Below are 19,284 nucleotides of genomic sequence, written 5' to 3'. Positions count from 1 at the left end.
AGGCCCAGCCGGACTTCGGTCTCCAAATGTCCCCTCAGCCTCCCTCCACCCTCTCCTTCACGGGGGACTTCCAGAGCCCCGGGGAGCCCAGGCCCTGGGGCACCCCCATGCTGACCAGCCCAGGCACCAGACGCCCACCCTCATCGGACACTGAGCGACTCATTCCTACTGAGGGTGGGTGGGGAGATGCACCATGGCCCAGAGGGGCAGAGAGACACTCTGTTCCCACGTGGCCCTCTGGGACCGCAGGCCCTCTGTGTCAGAGCAGGGCATGGCTCTGACCTTTCCTTTCTGTCAACAGAGCCAGCTTCCAGGGGTAAGCATGGGGGTCCCAAGGGCTCAGCTTCAGGATCTCCTCAGCCAGGCCTCCCCCATCACTCTGGGCCTGCAGAGAGCCACGGACAACAAACGCTGTCCTCGCCTCTTACCTCCTGCTCGGTTATTGGGCCAACCCGAGACGCCGCAGCGCTGGCCATCCCCGGGGTGGGGGGTGAGGGAGTGGAGGTCGAGGGAGGGCTCTGGTTCCCAGGCCTCTGCCAGCCCAGGCAGCAATCACTGGGACAGGGTTGGGCTGTTATGTGACCGCCAGGGCCTGGACACTGCTCTAAGGGGCTCTCACCCTGAAGCAGAGATCAGGCTGGTTCAAGGTCTCCGTGGGGTAGAGAGGGGACTGACTGACCTCGGGGAGAGGGCCTAGTTGGGGCTGAGGGTGTAAGAAGGGCTGCCAGACATAGGTTCAGGGTTAGAAAAGCACTAGCGGGGCACACAGGGGCTCCAGGGCTATTTCCAGCTCTGCGATGCAGCTGGCATGGGTCCTGGGGCTGACGTCTGTCCTCACAGTAGGCTCTCGGCATCGTAGTAGTCTGGGGGGAGACAGCACCCTCATCGTGACTCCCTCCTGCCTCAGTGGAGCCCAAGGAGGAAACTGGAACGGGATAGGCCGGTTGTCTGCGGCCATGACAGTAGGGGCCCTCAGCCCCACAGGGCGCATGGCCTTCCTGGCCTTCTGATCCACCGCCAGGCCTGGGCCCCACTGCCCACCCACCTGGCCCCTACCTGAAGCTGGGGGTACATCCACACCCACAGTCCCTGTGGCGCTGGGGGGTGGAGGCGGGGGCACGGCTCTCCTGGGACGGGGAGAGAAAAGAAAGAGCCCCGTCAGAGGCCCCAGGCTAGCCTCTGGAATTTCACCCACAAGTTTCCCCACTCCAGCCTGACCCCTGGCCAGCTCTTCCAGCCCAGCCCCAGAGCAGGGCCCGGGCAGCACCCAGACCCTGGCCTCACTTACGTCCCCCTTTTCCCAGAGGTAGAAGGGTAGTGCTGAACCCTGGCCAAGTGCTGCAAGCAGGGCTGAGGTAGGGGAGGGGAAAGGAGAGGGGCCGGCCAGGAGAGCAGGGGGCCCAGAGCAGGCATCAGGCAGGGCAGGTAGTGGTGGTGGAACACCAAAGGCCCCTCCTCCTGGGCTTCGGTCTCCTCCTCCTCTTCATACGCCGCCTCCTGTTGACCCTCCAGGTAGACCTGGGGATTGTACAAGAGGGGAGGGGAGATGATACAGGATCATGCTCTCCCAGCCGCCACTCCTCCATTCCTCTAAATTATTTCTCCAGATACCCAGCACAAAACAGCTACTGTTTATTGGGCATTTACTACACACAAGCAAGGCTCTTTGGAGACATTTATTCCTTATTTTGCGGATGGGAAAAACTGAGGCTTGGAGGTTAAGTAACTTTTCTAAGGTCACCCAGCTAATAAGGCCAAGCAGGGACTGGAGGAATCCAGGTATGACTCCAGAGCTGGGGCCAGGAGTCCAGCAAGTTGCCCCTGGCCTCAGGATATGGGGTTATGGACAGGGTTCTTGGACTCTTTAATCAATAGAAATTGATAAGAAGCCAGCCAAGGAATTCAGGCTGGGAATTCACTGGGACTCACGCTGCACAAGGGAGTGAGAACAAGAGAGAGGTGCCCCCGCTCACTCCCCAAGGAGAGTGGGCTGGTTCCTTAAACGGGGAGAGGGGAGGGACTGATTGGCGGGTTGGGCTGGAGGGGAGGCTTAGGTGGTCCGCCCACCCTCTTGGTGGCGCTGTGTGCAGGAATCATGCTCAGTACCCTACTTTTGCACCTCAGAAGTGGCAGCTGATTGGTGGCCTTTTTGTATCTTATTGTTCATAATTGCCCCACCTGTGCATGCGTGCCATTATTTTTAGTCTCATTTCCTTTGTAGTCTGCAGCTCGAAGAGACGTTTGTCCAGGTGCAAGCACTGCAGCACTGCAGCAAAGGGTCCCAGGTCCCAGCCTGTCTCAAGCCCCAGTCCCTGGACCCACTTGTGCCCCACTTGTTGAGGTAGGGCGCTCCTCCCAAGGGCCCCCTGAGGGCCTGGGGGTGAAGGGGTGGCAGCAGCTCCTCAGGGTCTCCCTCTGCCTCGACTCCTCTGACCGGCCCCTCCATGAATCTCTGTCCGCTCCCTCCAAGCTGACAGGCATCCTCTCACCACCCGGCTGTCACCCCTCCAGACCTCTCAGGCTGCCCACTGCTGGCTGAATAAGGCTCAGCCTTAGAGCTCCTCCCCTCCCATGCACCCATCCCCTCCCCCCTCCACCACCCCCCCCCCACATATACACAGGGTTTCCTCCATTCTGTCTCCTGATTCTGCCCCTGCCCACCTAGATGGTGGACACACCCCTCACCTCCTCCAAACATCAGAATCCTGCCTGGCTTTCAAGGGCTGGTTCTAAGGCCGCTTGCTCCTCCAAGGAGACGCTCCTCGTGCCCCAACCAGGTGGCCCTCACACTTTGTGGCCGTCACAGCCAAAGTTGCCTTGTATTCATAGTCATTCATTTATTCATTCACTTGTTCAACAAACAGCAACTGAACCCCTAATAAGTATCAGGCACGCTGCAGGCCCAGGGTACGATGGTGCCTGCCCTCCTGGTCTGCAGTCCAATGGGGGATTCACTGCAGGGAAACCTTGAAAACAAGACCCGAGTGGTCTGGATTTGGGGACCCGCTACCTCCACTCCATGGAGGCTGACACGGGGGCCTGGCACATAACAGATGCCGAACAGACCTAGCCAGGTAGATGAGGGCTGGCTTCTGGCTCCCCTGCTGCCTGCTCCTTTTTCTCAAGGTGGGGGGAACCCTAAATGGATGCCCACCTCTGGCCCTGCAGGTGGGCAGCCCTGGTAGCCCACCCCCACTCCCCCACCTCCCGCCCACGCACCTGCGGGCGGGACCAGGCAAGCCCCGGGTTGAGCACCGCTGCCACCTGGCCACTCAGAAGCAGCTGGTGCATCTGCGCGTTCTGCAGCATCATCAGTTCCAGCAGGTCTAGGGGACGGGAGTTCAGCAGGCCCGCGCCAGAACCCCCCCTGCTCTTGCCCCGACCCCAGGGCCTTTTCCCCAACTCCAGCTTCGGGGGGAGGGCGGGGGAAGGAGGGGGTGCAGCAAGGACGCCCAGAGAATGTGCCGGGCAGAGTGGGGTACAAAGTGGGGAGATCCCGGAGTCTCACCTTCCTTCACGCGGCCCGGCCGTGGGGACGGAGGTGGGATGGCCCACAGGAGGGGCTGCGGAATGGTCACCCAGGGCTGGGGGGAGGGGGAGACTCAGTCAGACTAGGTGGGGAAGGGATGGGGACCCCCTCCTCGCTCCCCACGCCTTTGAGTCGCTTCCCTAACCTCGCAGGAGCTTCTCCCCTCCGCGGCCCCATGGCCTCCCTGTCAAGTCTCTTCCTCTCTGGCTGGGGTCGCTCTCCTCACCCACCCCCACTCCTCCAGGGTTCAGACCCTCCAGGGACAGCTCCCCAAGTCAGCCCACCCCTCCACCCCGCCCCCAAGGCCTTCCAGGTAAAGGCAGGCTCTGGTCCCCGACTCAGCCTTCACCGTCGAGGCTGCAGTCTGTGCTGGGGGATGACCCCAGCTCCCTCCAGTCCCCGAGGCCATGGCCAGCTGCTGCGGATCAGGGTTACCTTGACGACGCTGGGCGACGCCAAAGTCTCCTCCTACGCATGCGCAGGTCCTGCCAGCGTTCCGGTGCCTGGGACGTTCGCCCTTTGTCGCCGCCTCCTGCTCTTCTCTCTCCACCTCTAGGGACGACGGGTCCCGAGGACCCTCACCCCCACCCCCGGAGGCCCAACTCTCTCCCAGATGTCCACATCCAAACCCCCGCGCCGTGGCTGCCTGGGCATCGCGGCTCATCCCTCGCTGTACCTCGCACCCTTGGGCATCCCCGGCACGGAGCCTGGGGGGGCCGAGTTTGTTGAGTGAATGCGTGAGTGGCTGGGGAGGCCCGCCCCAACTCGGACACTTGGTTTTTGGGGCCCAGTGCCCAACTGACTAGGGTGATGAGTTAGGAGTAGAGAATTCTGTTGGAGCAGGCTTGGGGGCAAGGGGCAGGTGAGTGAGGAGGGCAAAGGATTTGCTCCCTGTCGCTCTGAATCAGAGGGCTGTCCTGCGGGCCAAGAGTGGTTTCTGGAGGCCACCAAGGAAGGAAACACCAACCAGGTTCACGGAAAAGGCTGGCCCCTGTTTGCTCCCCGGTTCCTGGTCAAGGGGAGCCACTGCTCCAAAGAGGTGGCGAAGTCTGGGGAGTTTAACATCAGTGCCCTTCGTCCCGGAAAAATTACCAACGCTTGCGTTCTTTCAACAGGAAGTTATCGAGGTCTTCTTTGCTTAAGAACAGGTGAAGGGAGAGATCTATTTCGGCAGCTGTGACCATCCTAAGATAGGCCCTGAGCAGCCGTCGAAGAAAATCCAGACAGGAAGCTGGGATTAGCACCCCAGAGTTGCCTTCCCCCACCCTCCACTCCTGTTCAGCTCCCCTTCCCAGAAGTCCTGGTGTCTAGAGCCAGAAAGACCATTCCCACCTCCTCCTTTGTACCTTCACCCCTGTCTCCAGGAGGTGGGGACTGTGGGCATTAGCTGTCCCCGCGGGTCTTATGGCCTTGACAGCCGTCATCAAGCTGAGATCGGGCACTGTGGTCACAGGCCCGCAGTGAGTGGGAAGGACACAGAGGCGCGTCTTTCCATCTCCACCCTCATTCCAGGGAGAAAGATGAAACCAGCCCTTATGCTCACCATCAGCAAACTTTGACCCAGGAGGTGCCTGTGTGTGTGAGGTGCCCTTCTGAGCACTGTAGACACAATAGTGTATCCTCGCTGGTTCCAGCGTTGTTGGGAAGTGAAATACTCCCCTGAAAGGAGAGCAAAGATACAAGACTGTGCAAAGTGCCCTCCGAGTGAACCATACAAGAAGGGATCATGAAAAAGAGAAAACTCGGTCACTGAAGGGTGGAGTTCTGAAGGAGGTAGAGATCCTGGGGATGGGGCCAAGCAGTGTGAGAGGGAGAGGGCAGCCCAGGCTGGGAACACAGCCAGAGCAAAGGTGCAGATGCGGGAATGGACAGGGCCTGTAGAGATCCAGTGGCTCAAACTGCCTGGCTAGGGTAGGGGATCTGGGCAGAGGGAAGTTCCAGGCAGACACAGAACAGACTCAAAGGCCAAGTTATAGAAGTGAGGCTTTGCCACGTGGGTAATGGGAAGCTCTTGGTGGGTTTTGAGCAGGAGAGAAATAAGGGGACGATGTGTGCACAACCACATTTTAGAAAGATTTATCTTGTTTGTCATATCTTTGTTTATGTCAACCAGAATTAGAAAGAACAAATGTCTGATGGGATGTGTCCTCCCAATGGAATACTATTCCGCCATTGACAATTTTGGTATAGAACAGATCTACTGATGTGGAATGATGTCCAAGAGAGTCAAGCAAAACAATCAGAAAGCATAGTAAGATCTTATTTTTGTTTTAAAAATTATATGTATTTATGTGCATCTGTGGGGGGCGGGGGAGAAAGAGAGGGAAGGAGGGAGGGAGGGAGGGAGAGAGAGGGGCAATTATAGAGAAGCTGTCAGGGCTGCCCATACCCGCCAGCCTCCCCAGTTCTCCACACCTTCACAGTGCTTCCTGGGATCTCCTGCCAAATAAACTTCTTGCTGCCAAATCCTTGTCTCAGGCTCTACTTTTGGGGGAATCCAAACTTAAGACACCAGTCTCCCACTTTCACCATTTCTGCTGCCCAGGCTGCTGCTAACTCCTGGGAAAAGCTATTCTAGCAGCTCTCTGATAAATTTGTGTTCAACGACATGAAATACCGAAGTCGACATTGAAGTACATTCGCCTGGGAGTATAATGGTCCATGGATTAAACTGAGGCAAAGGCTGGAGGCAGGGAGGCCAGCAAAGAGGCCACCTTCCTTCCCTGTAAAGGAAGCTCAGAGCAGGCTGGAGGTGGCTGTAGGAAAGAGGCAGGAAGAGGTGATCATTTCAATACCTCAGATATAAGATTGCATGTTAACCTTACATGAGACTTACTTGTATTTTGGAAGACAGGGTTGAGATAAAAACTACCTGGCTTCTGGTACCCAATTAGAGGTGTCAAAGGAAATTGAAGCATTTGTCCTTTGAATAATGGGAAAACCACACACTTATCTGGCAGCGCTATTTTGCTTACAGATCTAACTTCAGTCCAACAGTGGAGGAGGTGCCTTTCTGGCTACTTGTCCTGCCTACTATTATTTTCTTTGGGGTGTTGAACACTCCACCTAATCTCTTTCCATTCTTCTCAGTGGGGACTCATTTGCATCTTCAGTTTTTTGTTTTGGGTTTTTTGTTTGTTTGTTTTAGTGTCCCAAAACAATATGTACCGAAAATCCTCCCTGTTGCCTTGGTAAATCTATTCCTGGAAATAAACTAGACATGGGAAAAGATTTCTACTCGTATGTGTTCGTTGCAGTGTTACTTTTAAGAGTTGAAAGCTGAACGTTACCCAATGTCCCATAATAGGAAAATGGTTATGTAAATGAAAGTAATTCACTCCAAGGAAGAGTTTGCAGGCATTAAAAACCATGGAAGGGGAAAAAGGGCTCCCTCCTCTCCTCCTTAGATGGAAATGCAGAGAAAAGGGTCCTTCTAAGAATTCAAGGGGAGGGACTTCCCTGGTGGTCCAGCGGTTAAGACTCCACGCTCCCAGTGCAGGGAGCCTGGGTTCGATCCCTGGTCAGGGAACTAGAGCCCGCATGCCACAACTAAGAGCCTGCATGCCACAACTAAAGATTCAACTAAAAGATCCCATATGCCACAACGAAGATCCTGCTTGCTGCAACTAAGAGCCAGCACAGCCAAATAAATAAGTAGTAAAAAAAAAAAAAAAAAAAGAATTCAAGGGGAAATGTCTGTGTGGTACAGATGAGGAAGTGCTGAGCAGAGAGAGACTGACCCAGTAGCAGTCTCTTTTTTTTGACCCATTTCCTAAAAAGGCACAAATTGGAAGGAGTTAGAATATGAGGGTTGAAAGAGAGGTGCTAAATACTGCTTTGCAGCATTTCATGACTAACTGGGTTTGTGGGGAGAATCCTTGAAATTATAACAATAAAGAAATTCCATTTTTCTGCTTGGAGGCTCTGACTATACTATTTCTACAAATCATGGTTATCCTTGTGAGATGTGTGTGTGGGGTTTTATCCAAAAGGCCCCTGGTGATACTTTGGGGACTTATAAACACATAGATCACACCAATGGGATGCCATGTGGTGGGGACCCAGTTTCAAGGTCCCACCCCATCAGAATGGAGCTATGGGATGGAGTCCAGAACCCTCCCCTCCTTGCTGAAGCTCCCAGAAAGTCACCCTGGACTGAATGACTCAGGGAAGAAACTGGCTGCTCAGGCCAGCGGGTGGGGCTGGGACAGGGTGTGACGAAGCCAATTCCTGTGGGTCAGGATGAGATTTTCTGAAATGTGATTTTATGTTGCAGGATTCTTTGGCTTGTGGATGACCAAAATTCAACCTAAACCAGCTTAAAGAAAAGGGACTTTTGGGGGAAGGGAGGACAGTGATGGAGTTCGTTTATAGTTTAACTGACTCAGGTGTCTTCAGATCTTTCTCCATCCTTCTCTCCCTCTCCTTCATCTCCCCCTCTCTGCATGGTGTTCCCTCTTCCTACAGACAGACTTTTCCACTCATGAGAGACACACCGCAGGCACCTTCAGATGTACTTCAGTTACTCTAGACAAACTTAGAGAATCCCACAGAGGGAGAGATTATCTTTCTTTTGAATCAATACATAGAAATCCCCAGGAAGGACTATGATTGGCCCCACTTGAGTCACATATCCAGCTTTTGGACCAACCACTGTGGCCAAGAGGATTGGCCAGACCTAGGTGACAATGTCCATATCTGTGGCTGGGGCAAGGTGGCTGTCCTGTAATCAGGAGCCCCACCAGAATCACATATTTGGAGTAGGGAAGCAGTTCCCCAAAGCAAGGAGGAATATTGTTATCAAGAGAGAGATATTCATTCCACTCGGGTTGTGGTTAAAAGTCGTAATTAACACACAGCTTTTGTTTTCCCATCATCCCCATCCTTAATCCAAATGGCACCTTGTGCAAATTAGAAAAATTAGCCCCTTCCTCTAGATAATTTGCTACCATCTGCTAGAAAATTATCATCTTAAATATACTAATCTACAATGACTGCAAATGGAATCGGTGCCCAGAATTGTGCAGTGCACAACTCATACAACCAAATGCAGCAGCCCTGCCCCCTCATATACTGTAATTCCCTTCAATAACTTCAATTCCTCATTAAAGAAAGTCTTACTCCATAGAGCTTTGGGCAGGGGCAAAGCAGTGACTGAAAGGGCAGAGCCATAATTGGGAATGACAGCTGCATCCCACCGTCTCCCCTCCAGTGCCCACAGACAGGGAGCCGTGTGCTATCCAGGGAACACTGACCAGGAATTCCAGACAGTGGCCAGCAGCAAAGCAAACTGGAGCTGCAGCAGGGCTGGGAGTGATGAGGGGGACCCTGGGGAACAGCTTTAGGGAGACAACTTGGGAAGGACATGAGATAAAAGGTTTGCTTTTCTCTGAATGCCAGAAGAAGCAAAGAAGAGACAGGGGCCAGCAGACACTGGATTACATTAGCAATACAACTATGTGGAAAATGTCTGTCAGGTCAGTGAGCAAAGCAGGATAAAGAACCTTGCAGAGAAAACACCAAGGCTCCCTCTTTGGTCTAGAAGACATGCCTCCGAGGGTGTGAGTGATTCACTGGGTGGAGATGGGCGAAGTCCGGGCACAGCAGGAACTTCTCAGACCACAGCCAGGCCTGGCCCACAAGGAAGGGCTCGACAATGCTGAGGCTGGATCCACAGAGAGCTACTGGGAGGAGAGGCGTCATCGGGCCCACTCCCAGGATGGAGGGTGACCACTCCCCGGGGCTTCCCTGTGCCCCTCTCAGAGGTCACTGCGGGCTGGGCTCGGCTCAGACGGAGCTCTGGCTGCCAGAAAAGATGGTGGCAGAGATGGGTATGGGAGACTGGGGGAATCTCTGGGGGACAGTTACTCTGGATTCACCCAGGGAGTCTCTCGTCTGCCGGGGCAGGCGCTGGTGAGCGAGCAGAGATGGGTCATTTCTCAACACCTCCACTAGGGGTCACCCCAGTCCCAGAGTGGAAGGTGGGGGAGGGGAGCTAAATAACCTCATCCCTCCCCCTACCACACCCCCTTCCCCAGCCTCTGAGGGACAGATGTCTAGCCAGAGGGGTGGGGGAGTGGTGGTGGAGAAATGACCCTCAAGACTGCTGTGTGGTACAGCTGAACAGCTGTGTGTGGCGGGGGATGGGCGTGTGTGTGTGAGATGTGGGTGTGGGTATATAGGTAGGCATCTACTTGATAAAAATCTAGTGACCATAGGTACATATAGGTGGCCGTGTACATGTGAATGGAAGCATGTTACATGGGCACAGACAACCGCATGGATGCAAGTAACATGCATGAAATGCAAGAATGCATGGGCGTGACTGTGGTGTGTGTACACACTTGATACAAGTATAATGTCTGTGATACGCGGCATCTGTGCTCATCTGGGCAGGAGAGCGCGTATGGCTATATGCGTGTAATTATACACATATGTGCACGAGCCTGACGTGAGCGTGGGAGCGAGTCTGTACGTGTGAGCCGCAGGCCTGTGTCTGAATGGGTGTGACATGCAGTGGAAGCGTTTGTGTGACTGTATGAAGGGTGGTGGTTTACGTGTATGGCTGAGCGTGTGTGAGTGTGATGGGGGAGCGCAGCCATGAGTGTGCACAGAGTGTGTGAGCGTGCTAGCCAGCCTGTCCCCGGGAGTGCTTCTGGGAACTAGCGTGAAAGGAGATTCACGTGTGAGAATGAGCCTGCGTTAGTACGTCAAGGGAGGGAGAGAACCGCGTGTGCGGGCTCAGACGCGTGCCCCAGTGAGCGTGCGCGTGCGTGTGCGTGTGGGTGGGCGAGCGTGCCGCGTGCGTCCCACTGCGGGTCAGCGGGGCCCCTGGCCCAGGCGGTCCCGGCCAGGCCCAGCACACCCCCGTGAGGGAAGCGCGGCCCAGGCTCCCACCTGAAGATTGGCCCAGTCCTCAGGTTTCACTCATGACCCTGTGACATCAGCGGCAGCAGCTGTCCCCGCCGGCCCGGCCCCCCGGCCAAGTCCCCCAGAGTCCCAGCCCCAGCCCGAGGTGGGCACGCCGCTCCGCGCTCGGCAGCGAGCACTCCGCTCCCGTCCAACAGTGAGTACTGCGCCCCTCCACGCCCCGCCCGGGCCGGGCGCCCCGAGGGCAGGCCACCCGGAGGGGCCGGGCACCCTGGCCCCCAGCCCGGCCTGGCTCCGAGGAAGTCACCACTTTGCTCCGGGCACCACTGTCCTCCTGCCCACACCGGGCCCTGCTCCGAGGCTGTCCCTGCCCAAGCTCCTCGGGCCGTGACCCTCAGTCCCCACGCTTGCCTCTCGCTGCCCCGTCACCTGCTCCCTGTGCCCCTGCCCGGCTGCCGTCCCTGCCCTCAGCAGGGGTCCTCACCCTGGTCACCAGTGGCCCAGGGGTTAAGGCTCGACTCCTTGGAGTGACCCGAGGGACAGAGACTGGGCTGGTGTCTTCAGGAGAGGAGGGTGAAAGAGCCAGAACAGCGACTCGCTGGGCCCGGGTGAGGTGGCCTAGAAGGCAGGGGTGCGGGGGGAGGGGAGCAGGAGGCCGGGGTGGGGTGGGGGGGGGAGGTGGCCGGGGGGGGGGTGGCGGGGGGCGGGCGGCTCCTTTGCTCTGCTGAGACAGGAATTTGCGAGATGCCAGCAGAGGACACATCTCAGGCTGCGAGGCCAGCCGGGCTCTGCCCTCCGCCCCGGCCTCTCCCCGCCCAGGGCGCCCTCGGGCTCGTTTCCTGGAGAAGCCCCTCGTGGTGGAGGGGGTGTGGGAACAGGGAGACAGACAGTCTGGTGTGAGGGGGGCCACCGCGCCGAGGGGGCTCTGGGGGGCTCAGAAGGAGCCTCAGGGCCGGGGTGAGGGGGCAGGGGTGCGGGGCCAGGGCAGAGTGCAGCCCCCTGCCCGCTCCCTGCTGGCAGAGCAGGGTGCCCAGGACACTGGGAGGGAGGGCGGGCAGTGGCTAGCGGAGAAGGCCGAATGGGCCGAGCAGACAGGGAAGGTATTTTGGAGGTGTGTGGGGCTGGAGGGAGGTGTGCTTTCAGGGCTGCTGTGTGTGTGTGTGTGTGTGTGTGTGTGTGTGTGTGTGTGTCAGGGGAATTTGTTCAAAAGATTTGGGATGCCCCATCTAGAAGGCTCCGACGGGGGCCGGGGGGCTGCTCGAGGCTTTCCAAGAATGCACTGATGGGGGAGGGAGGGCCTGAGCCCCTTCCCACTCCACCCAGTTAAATACTGTGTCCTGCTGCCCCTCACCCTGCTCAGTGCACGGGGTCAGGGCAGGGGGGCAGGTCATGATGAGAGCTCGTGGCACCCCACTGTGGGGAGGCAGCCCTCCAGGTAGAGACTAGACAGGTCCCCCTCCCATCCACACCGCCTGCTGCGGGGGCCTGCCCAGAAATCAGTCACCCCAGAGCCCCGAAGGTTAGAGCCCAAGGGATCCTTGAAGGCCATTTAGTTCAGCCCCTAAGCATGAGTCAGCTGGGGGAGAGTAGCTAGAGACAAGTTCTGGGTGTCTGGCTAGTCTGGAGAGGGGAGGGGGCTGACAGAGAGGTGGGGTGGAGCCACGGGTGAGCATTGTTGTCACTCATCTGTGACCCCATGGGTGGCATTGACTGAACCCAGGTGTGCAGGGCTGGGGTTGGGGGCACAGAGGGCTGGTTTTCTCAGGACCCTCCAGATTCTCCCGTGGTCATCCCCAGTGCCCTGCCCGTGGCCAGCGGTGTGGACAGCTGTGGCCATTGCACTAGTATTTGGAGGCTTGTCACCTGTGCAGGACGACGCAGGGGCCCAGACATAACCCAAGGGTCCACCCGCATCTCCATCCCAGGCATCTCTCAAGGGATTGGCTGGGATTTTCGCAGGGTTTGGGAAAGGTACTTAGGGGTCCTTCCTAGGTGGTCCCATCCCAGCCTGGCCTTCCTTGACATTTCTGGTTGGGCACCTGCACAGGGTGGGAGCTCAGGTCTCAAGGTCACCTCCAGCTCTAAGCTGGCCTGAGTGTCAAGGTCTGCCCAGCCGGCTTCCCTGCCCCGACCCCAGACCCAGACCAAGGGAAAGCCCTGAGGTTGAAGCCAAAGGCATTGAACTCCTGGCCAGATGTTGGGGGTAGTCCTGACAAAGTCCCTGCCTTTGGGGGCAACTCTGGCCACCAGAACAGAGAAAAGTGTAATGGCAGGGACAGGTGGGGTTTAGAGAAGGCTCCTGGGAGAGGCAGAGCCAGAGAGGAGAGAAGGGATTGGACCTTACAGAGAGGAGTGGGAAGGCTCTCTCTCTCCAGGTGACAGGAGAGAGATGCATGGAAGAGAAATAAAATATCTGAGCCCAGGGGCCTCAGAGAGCAGGGAAGGGGAAGGACGTCAACAGCCCCAGTCCAGGTTACACAAACCTTCTGTCCCTTGACTCCTTTTACAGGGAAGGCTCAGGCTCAGCGGGTCCTGTCACCCAGGTCACACGGCTGATGAGGGGCCAGGGCTCTGCCCACAGCAGCCAAGGCCCCCGCTCGCTGGGAAGGAGCTCACGCTGGTGCAGGACTGGGTCATGGGGCAGAGTTCGCTCCTGGGACACAAGGAGCAGTGGGTTCCCGCGGGCAGCCCTAGGGGTCTCCAGCTCTGCAGTGGCAGGAACAGGCCTGGGCTCCCCAGGGCTCCATCAGAAGGTGCTCATGGGGCTGGGGAATCGCAGGGTCCCTCCACCTCCACCGCCCCTACCCGGGCCTTCCATGTGCTCTGGCCCCTGTTCTGCCTCATCAGCAACGGCTATTTTTATTCCCTGCAGTTTTCAGTCAACAGCCCTTGTGGGTGGGGGGGGGGGGATGGGGCAGCAGGAGGAACGGGAGGGGCTCGAGGAGCCCACAGGAAGCGGGGGTGGCAGGGGAGCCGCTGTGCCCCTCAAAGGACGGGCTGCCCCCCACCAAGGCCTCCCTGTCCTCTGCCAGGAGCCCTAGCATAAACAGACAGTGCAAAACCACAAGAGTTACCAGACCCCACTGCTTCTGAACTGGTTCGTGAAACCAGGTGCCTGTCTACCCCTCCCCTGCCCCACAGGCGCTACAAGGTCACCGTCCAGTTTAGACTGGGGTGATGATACCTTAGTGGTTAAGAGCCAAGGTCTCTTTCGAGAGCAGGGCTTCCAGCCTCAGTTTACTACATAAATAACACTTGGCAACTTCCTTACCTTCTCTGTGCCTCCGTTTCCTCATCTGTCAAATGGAGTGATAACAATAGGATCACGGTAAGGATTACATGAGCTCTTGACACGTGAGGTGCCCAGGACAGTGCTTGGCAAGTACTTAAGTGTTAACTAGTAATTCATTTTTATGCTTGTTAGCAGGCTGTGACTCTGAAATAAATGTCTCCTTGGGGGGGGAGGCGGTGACAGAAGGGGAGAAGGAGCTGTAAGGTGGGGAAGCAGGACAGAAGGTAGGACAACCCTATCCAGCTCTGGGTACCCTGCATAGCTGGGAGGGGGTGGGTTTTTTCCTACCGGGAGATCCTTTTATCATATGGACAGCAGAGCCCATTTTATGAGGGTCTGTGGTTTGCAAATGTTGCCTTAAGGGCTCTGAAAGCGCTAAGCAGAGCCCCCCACCCCGGGCTCACATTTTAGTAAGAGCTGCAGGTGACTCGTCTTTTTGGAGGCTTTTTAAGCTCTTGATTGGCCTAATTTTGGAGAAGGATCTTCCACCAGGGTAGTTGGTGAGAAAACATCCCTGGAGCAGTTTCCGGGGTTGAACAAAGTTCTCGGAGCGAGTGGCAAAGCCAAGCTGGCTGCGGGATGGGAGAGTCCATCAGCCCCTCATCAACCCCCTTTGGGGGTTTCAGGTTATAGGCTTGGGTCCTGCAGCCCGCTCCTCCTACTGCCTTGTGCAACTCCCAGGGCCCGGCAGGGGCCTGAGGCCCGAGTGGGAAGGGCTCAAAACTCACCCTACCCACATGGTTAGGGATTGATGGAGGGAATGGGGAGCGAGGTCGGCCTTGGAATTCTCCAGGCTCAGGATCAGTTTTGAACAGTCCTCTTCTTGCCCTCTGGGTGGACCTCAGGCAGGAAAAAGGCCTGTCAGCCATGGTCTGGGAGTGGGGAGGGTGCGTGGCAGAGAGAAGCCAACAGAGGCGGCGGCTCCAGCGGGAGATATGTAGAAGCAGGCAGGGTGAGGGGAAGCAGCCCTGCGGGCAGGGGGTGGGTCTGCCTGAGGGTGGGTGAAGTGGGCCTAGAGATGTGTGTATACGAGGGGGTGTGTACACAGGTTGGAGGGGGGCACCCACGGAGCCCTGGTCACCATGTTTGAGGTACCTTCGAAAGAGCCGAGCCAGCGGAGGGCAGGAAGCCCCAGGCCTGGGTGGAACTAATTAGCCTCCCCACCCCTTGGAGCAGCTGGGAAATGACTCATCGAAGCAAGAGTGAGGGCGTGTGTGTGTGTGTGTGTGTGTGTGTGTGTGTGTGTGTGTGTGTGTAGGAGTGAGCTGCAGAGGGGTTGGGGGGTATATGAGGGTCGATCGGTGCAAGTGAAAAACCAAACCTCAGCAAAGGCTCTTTACCAAACTGCAGGTGGGGACCTCTAGTCCCCACCACTCCCAACCCCCAACACGAGGCCCCAGGAAGCCTGAGCCCTGGGCCTGCCAAGGCCCGCCAGACGCCCACCACAGCCCATGCCTTTCAGGGACTTGGCCCAAGGACTCTGGTCTGTCCTTTGAAGAGGACAGACAGGTGAGGATCAGGCCAGCCCAGGGGGCAACTGGATGGGACCTGAACCTGGGCGTGCCCCGTGCTGGGGGAGGGCAGCCATGCCCAGCCCTGTTCCCCACTGGGCGGGCGAGAGGGAGGCCATAGTAAGAGGCATGTGGGTTTGGCATCAGAGAGCTGCATTCGAATCCTGGCTCTGCCACTTGTTAGCCAGGATGATGAATGCGAAGCGCTTGGAACGGTGCCTGGCACGCGGTAAACACCCAACGAACGTACAGACGACTGCTCGCCATCAAGAAATAATTCTTACGCCTCCACCTCTCGGGCCCACACACATCGGGATGACAGGCGAATGCACTGAGGTTTGGGGAACGGAGGAACCAACACCCCCGCCCCCCCACCTGCTCCAAATAGACTCTTTCCTGAGCTGACGCTGACCGAGGCCTGGAATTCTACATCTTGAGATGAGAGAAACTCCTTTGATTGAAGGCTCAGTCTTGGGAGGGGAAACCCACTCTCTGGCCTTTGCTTCTGGGGAGAAAAGGCTTCCAGGGCGGACTGATGAGCTGGGAGGGTTTAGCGGGAAGGGGCACGGTTCACAAAACCCAACACAGCCCATTTGTGGGTTTTTATTTCATCAGACCCCTAGTTGACCAGAAGCACTCTGGGTGGAGGAAAAGAGTCAGCTTCGGGAGGAGGAGGCAGGCTGGGGAAAAACTAGAGGATGTTCTTAGAGAGCCTTTGGGGATTGGCAGAGCCAGAGATGATTGAGGGGAGAGGGGCGGACAAAATACCCTGAACAGGAAGCCAACCTTGCCATACAGTAAGGACAAAATAAACGTGGCCTCTATGATCACGCATTCTTTCCCCATAGCGGGGACGGAGCATCAGGCTGGTTGAATCAGGTGCCTGAAAAAGGGAGGCTTGTTCTGACCCAGTGAACCCCACCTGGAAAATGCAGTCAGCCCCAGCCCAGCCCTTGCCCAGGGTACCCCACCCCCACCCCCGCCGTGTGACCCTGCTGGTCTCCGGAACTCTCAGAGTTCCTGAGTGTCCGGAGGTTTCTGCACTGGGCTCCAGGCTGCCCTCCAAGACCTCTTGGAGCACATTTCCTCTGCAGAGAGTGTTAGACCAGGAGGGGAGGGCCACCTGGGGTGACCTCCTCCAGGCCCCTGGGCTGCCAAGGCCGGGGTCCTCAGTGCTGGCAGAGAGACAACACAGCTGCCCCCTTCCCACGCCCGCCCTTCAGCCTGCCCCAGCTTAGAAGAGGCTGTGACTTGAGATTGACAACTAGGGAGACACAGGGCTCCATTTTGCATTCTTGGAGCTGGGCCACAGTGGAAATGCAGGAAGTTGGGGAGTAGGCCACCAGGATGTACGGTGCTATCCTTGGCCAGGACAGGAAACGTTTGATCTGTTTCGGTCTCTCAGAAAGTTCTGAGTCTGAGCCCTCACTGCAGGTGAAGCTTGAGGAGGGGCCGCCACTGGCTGACCGCAGCTCTGGGTAATTTTGCTCCTAATCCACAGAGAAACAAAACAGCCTGAGCCTGGACTGCAGCTTTACCGGAGAGGAAGGGTATGCTTGGTTGGCAAGAGGGATGGTGACTGGAGCCTGAGCAAGGCCAGCAAGCTATCCACCATCTCTGCATCCTGGGGGATGTGCCCTAGAGTGAACGGGAAGGCTGTGAGGGGAAGGTCACCTCCATTCTCAATCTTCTGGGAGTTTCTCACAGCAGCTTTTATATCTCAGGCTGGCGGGGCATGGCTGAGGCTCCTGGGGGTGGGGGGTAGTGGGAGGGGAAGGCAGGGGAGGGTTTCAAGCCAATGAAGTGCAGCTAGGTGGGTTGAAGGACCTTCCCTGAAAGCTTGGTGTCCCAGGAAGAGAAGGTTCTAGAAGCATATAGTGGCAAGAGGTGGTGGTGGTGGGGTGTCTGTCCTGAGCCTTGTTTGGCCAATAATTAGGGACAATCTGGATCACAGACACTCAGCTGTGAGGGACTGGCCTTGAACGGAGAGGCAGAATCAAGATTCAACAAACCTTCACGAAAGACTGCAGGTGAAGAGGTGCAATGAATGAGGGGAATTTAAGTAGAAGTAGATGGAACATCCTACACCTGGATTTATATTAACCTTGCATCCTAGCTATGATCATTATTAGTTCCAGGAGGGGGTTTTTTGGTTGACCCTTTTGGACTTTGTACAAAGACAATCATGTCATCTGTGAACGAAGACAATTTTGTTTTTTCCTTCCCAATCTGTATACGTTTTCTTTTCTTTTATTGTCTTATTGCATTAGCTAGGACTTCCAGTATGATATTGAAAAGGAGTGGAGAGAGGCAACATCCTTGCCTTTTTTCTGAACTTAGTGGGAAAACGTCTAGTTTCTCACCATCAAGTACTATGTTAGCTATAGGATCTTTTTAAATGTTCTCTATCAGGTTGAGGAAGTTCCCCTCTGTTCCTAGTTTGCTGAGAGTTTTTATCATGAATGGGTTGGATTTTGTCAAATCCCTTTTCTGCATTCATTGATGTGATCAGATGATTTTTCTTCAGGCTGTTGATGTGACAGATTAACATTAAGTGATTTCTAATATTGAACCTGCCTTGCATACCTGGGATAAATCCCATTTGGTTGTATAGTTCTTTTCATATACTGTTGGGTTTGATTTGCTAATATTTTGTTGAGGTCCACCTGTATTTAAAAGAGAAAAATCAACTGCACAATTATAGGACAGGGAAGATCTAATATGGCCATAGCTCATGACGAAAAGCTCCAGGGGTGACTGTAAAGTCACCTTGTAAGTGGGCTGCTGAAAAAGTAAATGCCGTCTTGGGATCAATGAATTCAATGGGCGTCTAGGCCAAGGAAAAAAGGCCTCTCTCTGTGGTCAGACTATATCTGGAATTGGGTGTTCAATCTGGCAGCCTCACAGAGGGAGACAATGCAGGGCTGGACCTGCTCCAGAGAAGAGCCGCCTCACCCTCCAGTGTCCTCCCCCTCGGCTCCCTGCCTGTGGACAGCTGGCCCCAGCCTGGCTCCCTGACTCCAGACGCTTCCTTTCCCACCCCTTGCCTCTAGGCCCCCAAGACTTTACCCACCACTTCTGCCCAAACTTCCGTTTTGACGCAGTTTCCGATGGAGCTTCTCACTTACTAAATGGGCCCTGGCGCCCAGGGAGCAGTGTTTTAGTCCTGGCTCAACTTTTCATTTATCATTCTCTAAAATTATCTCATTTGCTTCCCTATTTATTATCTGCCTCCTCTCTCGGGAATGCAAGCTCAGTGAGGACAGGGACTTTGCCACTCCTGTATCCCTGGCTCCCAAAACAGAGCCCGGCATAGAACAGATGCTCAGGAGATGTTTGTTGAATGAATAAATGTGTGATCTGGGGGAGTCACTACTCTTCTCTGGGCCTTAGTTTCCTCATCTATAAAATGAGGGAGTTGGACTCGATCTCTTGGGTCCTTGCAACGCTAACATTCTTTTATTCTCTGTTTTTTTTTTTTTTTTTTTTTTTTTTTTTTTGCTGTACGCGGGCCTCTCACTGTTGTGGCCTCTCCCGTTGCGGAGCACAGGCTCCGGACGCGCAGGCTCAGCGGCCACGGCTCACAAGCCCAGCCACTCTGCGGCACGCGGGATCCTCCCGGACCAGGACACGAGCCCGTATCCCCTGCATCGGCAGGCGGACTCTCAACCACCGCGCCACCAGGGAAGCCCTATTCTCTGTTTTTTTATTGAAGTGTAGTTGATTTACAGTGTTGTGGCAATCTCTGCTGTACAGCAAAGTGACTCAGTTATACACATATAGACATTCTTTTTTTATGTTCTTTTCCGGTTTATCCCAGGAGACTGGACATAGTTCCCTGTGCTATACAGTAGGACCTTGTTGTTTATCCATCCTAAATGTAATAGTTTGGGGACTTCCCTGGTGGTCCAGTGGGTAAGACTCCACGCTCCCAATGCAGGAGGCCCAGGTTCGATCCCTGGTCTGGGAACTAGATCCCACAAACGTGCTGCAACTAAGAAGCCCACATGCCGCAACTAAGAAGACTGCATACCACAACTAAAGATCCCGCATGCAGCAACAAAGACCCGGTGCAGCCTAAA

The 19,284-nt window shown here is 55.9% G+C and overlaps 3 protein-coding genes across 4 annotated transcripts in view; 2 read left to right on the top strand and 1 right to left on the bottom strand.

The window, feature by feature from the left end:
• The window catches only part of ICAM2 (intercellular adhesion molecule 2), a 38,735-nt gene extending 31,291 nt beyond the window's left edge, over positions 1-7,444 (top strand). Inside the window, exon 5 of the mRNA XM_067714129.1 lies at positions 5,643-7,444. Coding sequence (XP_067570230.1) covers positions 5,643-5,665 — 23 coding nt within the window. The 3' untranslated portion in view covers positions 5,666-7,444. The remainder of the gene's footprint in view (positions 1-5,642) is intronic.
• PRR29 (proline rich 29) lies at positions 51-3,964 on the bottom strand. 2 transcript variants are annotated; one of them, XM_067714131.1, is made up of 6 exons: positions 3,879-3,964; positions 3,509-3,584; positions 3,220-3,326; positions 1,289-1,518; positions 1,057-1,127; positions 51-863 (listed from the first exon to the last, which is right to left on the bottom strand). In XM_067714131.1, exons 1-6 carry the CDS (start codon positions 3,936-3,938, stop codon positions 835-837), a joined length of 573 nt encoding a protein of 190 aa, XP_067570232.1. In that variant the 5' UTR covers positions 3,939-3,964; the 3' UTR covers positions 51-834. The 2 variants fall into 2 exon arrangements, with proteins under 2 accessions (XP_067570232.1, XP_067570231.1); XM_067714130.1 differs by having other exon boundaries at positions 51-1,127.
• A 2,993-nt stretch (positions 7,445-10,437) lies between the features above and the next one.
• SCN4A (sodium voltage-gated channel alpha subunit 4) overlaps positions 10,438-19,284 on the top strand; it is a 46,282-nt gene continuing 37,435 nt past the window's right edge. Inside the window, exon 1 of the mRNA XM_067716849.1 lies at positions 10,438-10,595. The gene's annotated coding sequence lies outside the window, so the exon portion shown is untranslated. The remainder of the gene's footprint in view (positions 10,596-19,284) is intronic.

This window comes from Pseudorca crassidens, chromosome 19 (assembly GCF_039906515.1).
Source record: "Pseudorca crassidens isolate mPseCra1 chromosome 19, mPseCra1.hap1, whole genome shotgun sequence".
Taxonomy (NCBI): domain Eukaryota; kingdom Metazoa; phylum Chordata; class Mammalia; order Artiodactyla; family Delphinidae; genus Pseudorca; species Pseudorca crassidens.
The sequence above is the reverse complement of the archived record's forward strand: the minus strand, read 5'-3'. Positions and strand labels throughout refer to the sequence as shown.

What these genes read in the sequence shown, in the direction of transcription:
- PRR29 (XM_067714130.1), bottom strand. Translation starts at nt 3,938, where the DNA reads ATGGCCTCGGGGACTGGAGGGAGCTGGGGTCATCCCCCAGCACAGACT. An exon ending in CACAGACTGCAGCCTCGACG is followed by an intron (nt 3,585 to 3,878) that starts GTGAAGGCTGAG and finishes CCCTCCCCCCAG; the next exon opens with CCCTGGGTGACCATTCCGCA. An exon ending in TTGCCTGGTCCCGCCCGCAG is followed by an intron (nt 1,519 to 3,219) that starts GTGCGTGGGCGG and finishes TACAATCCCCAG; the next exon opens with GTCTACCTGGAGGGTCAACA.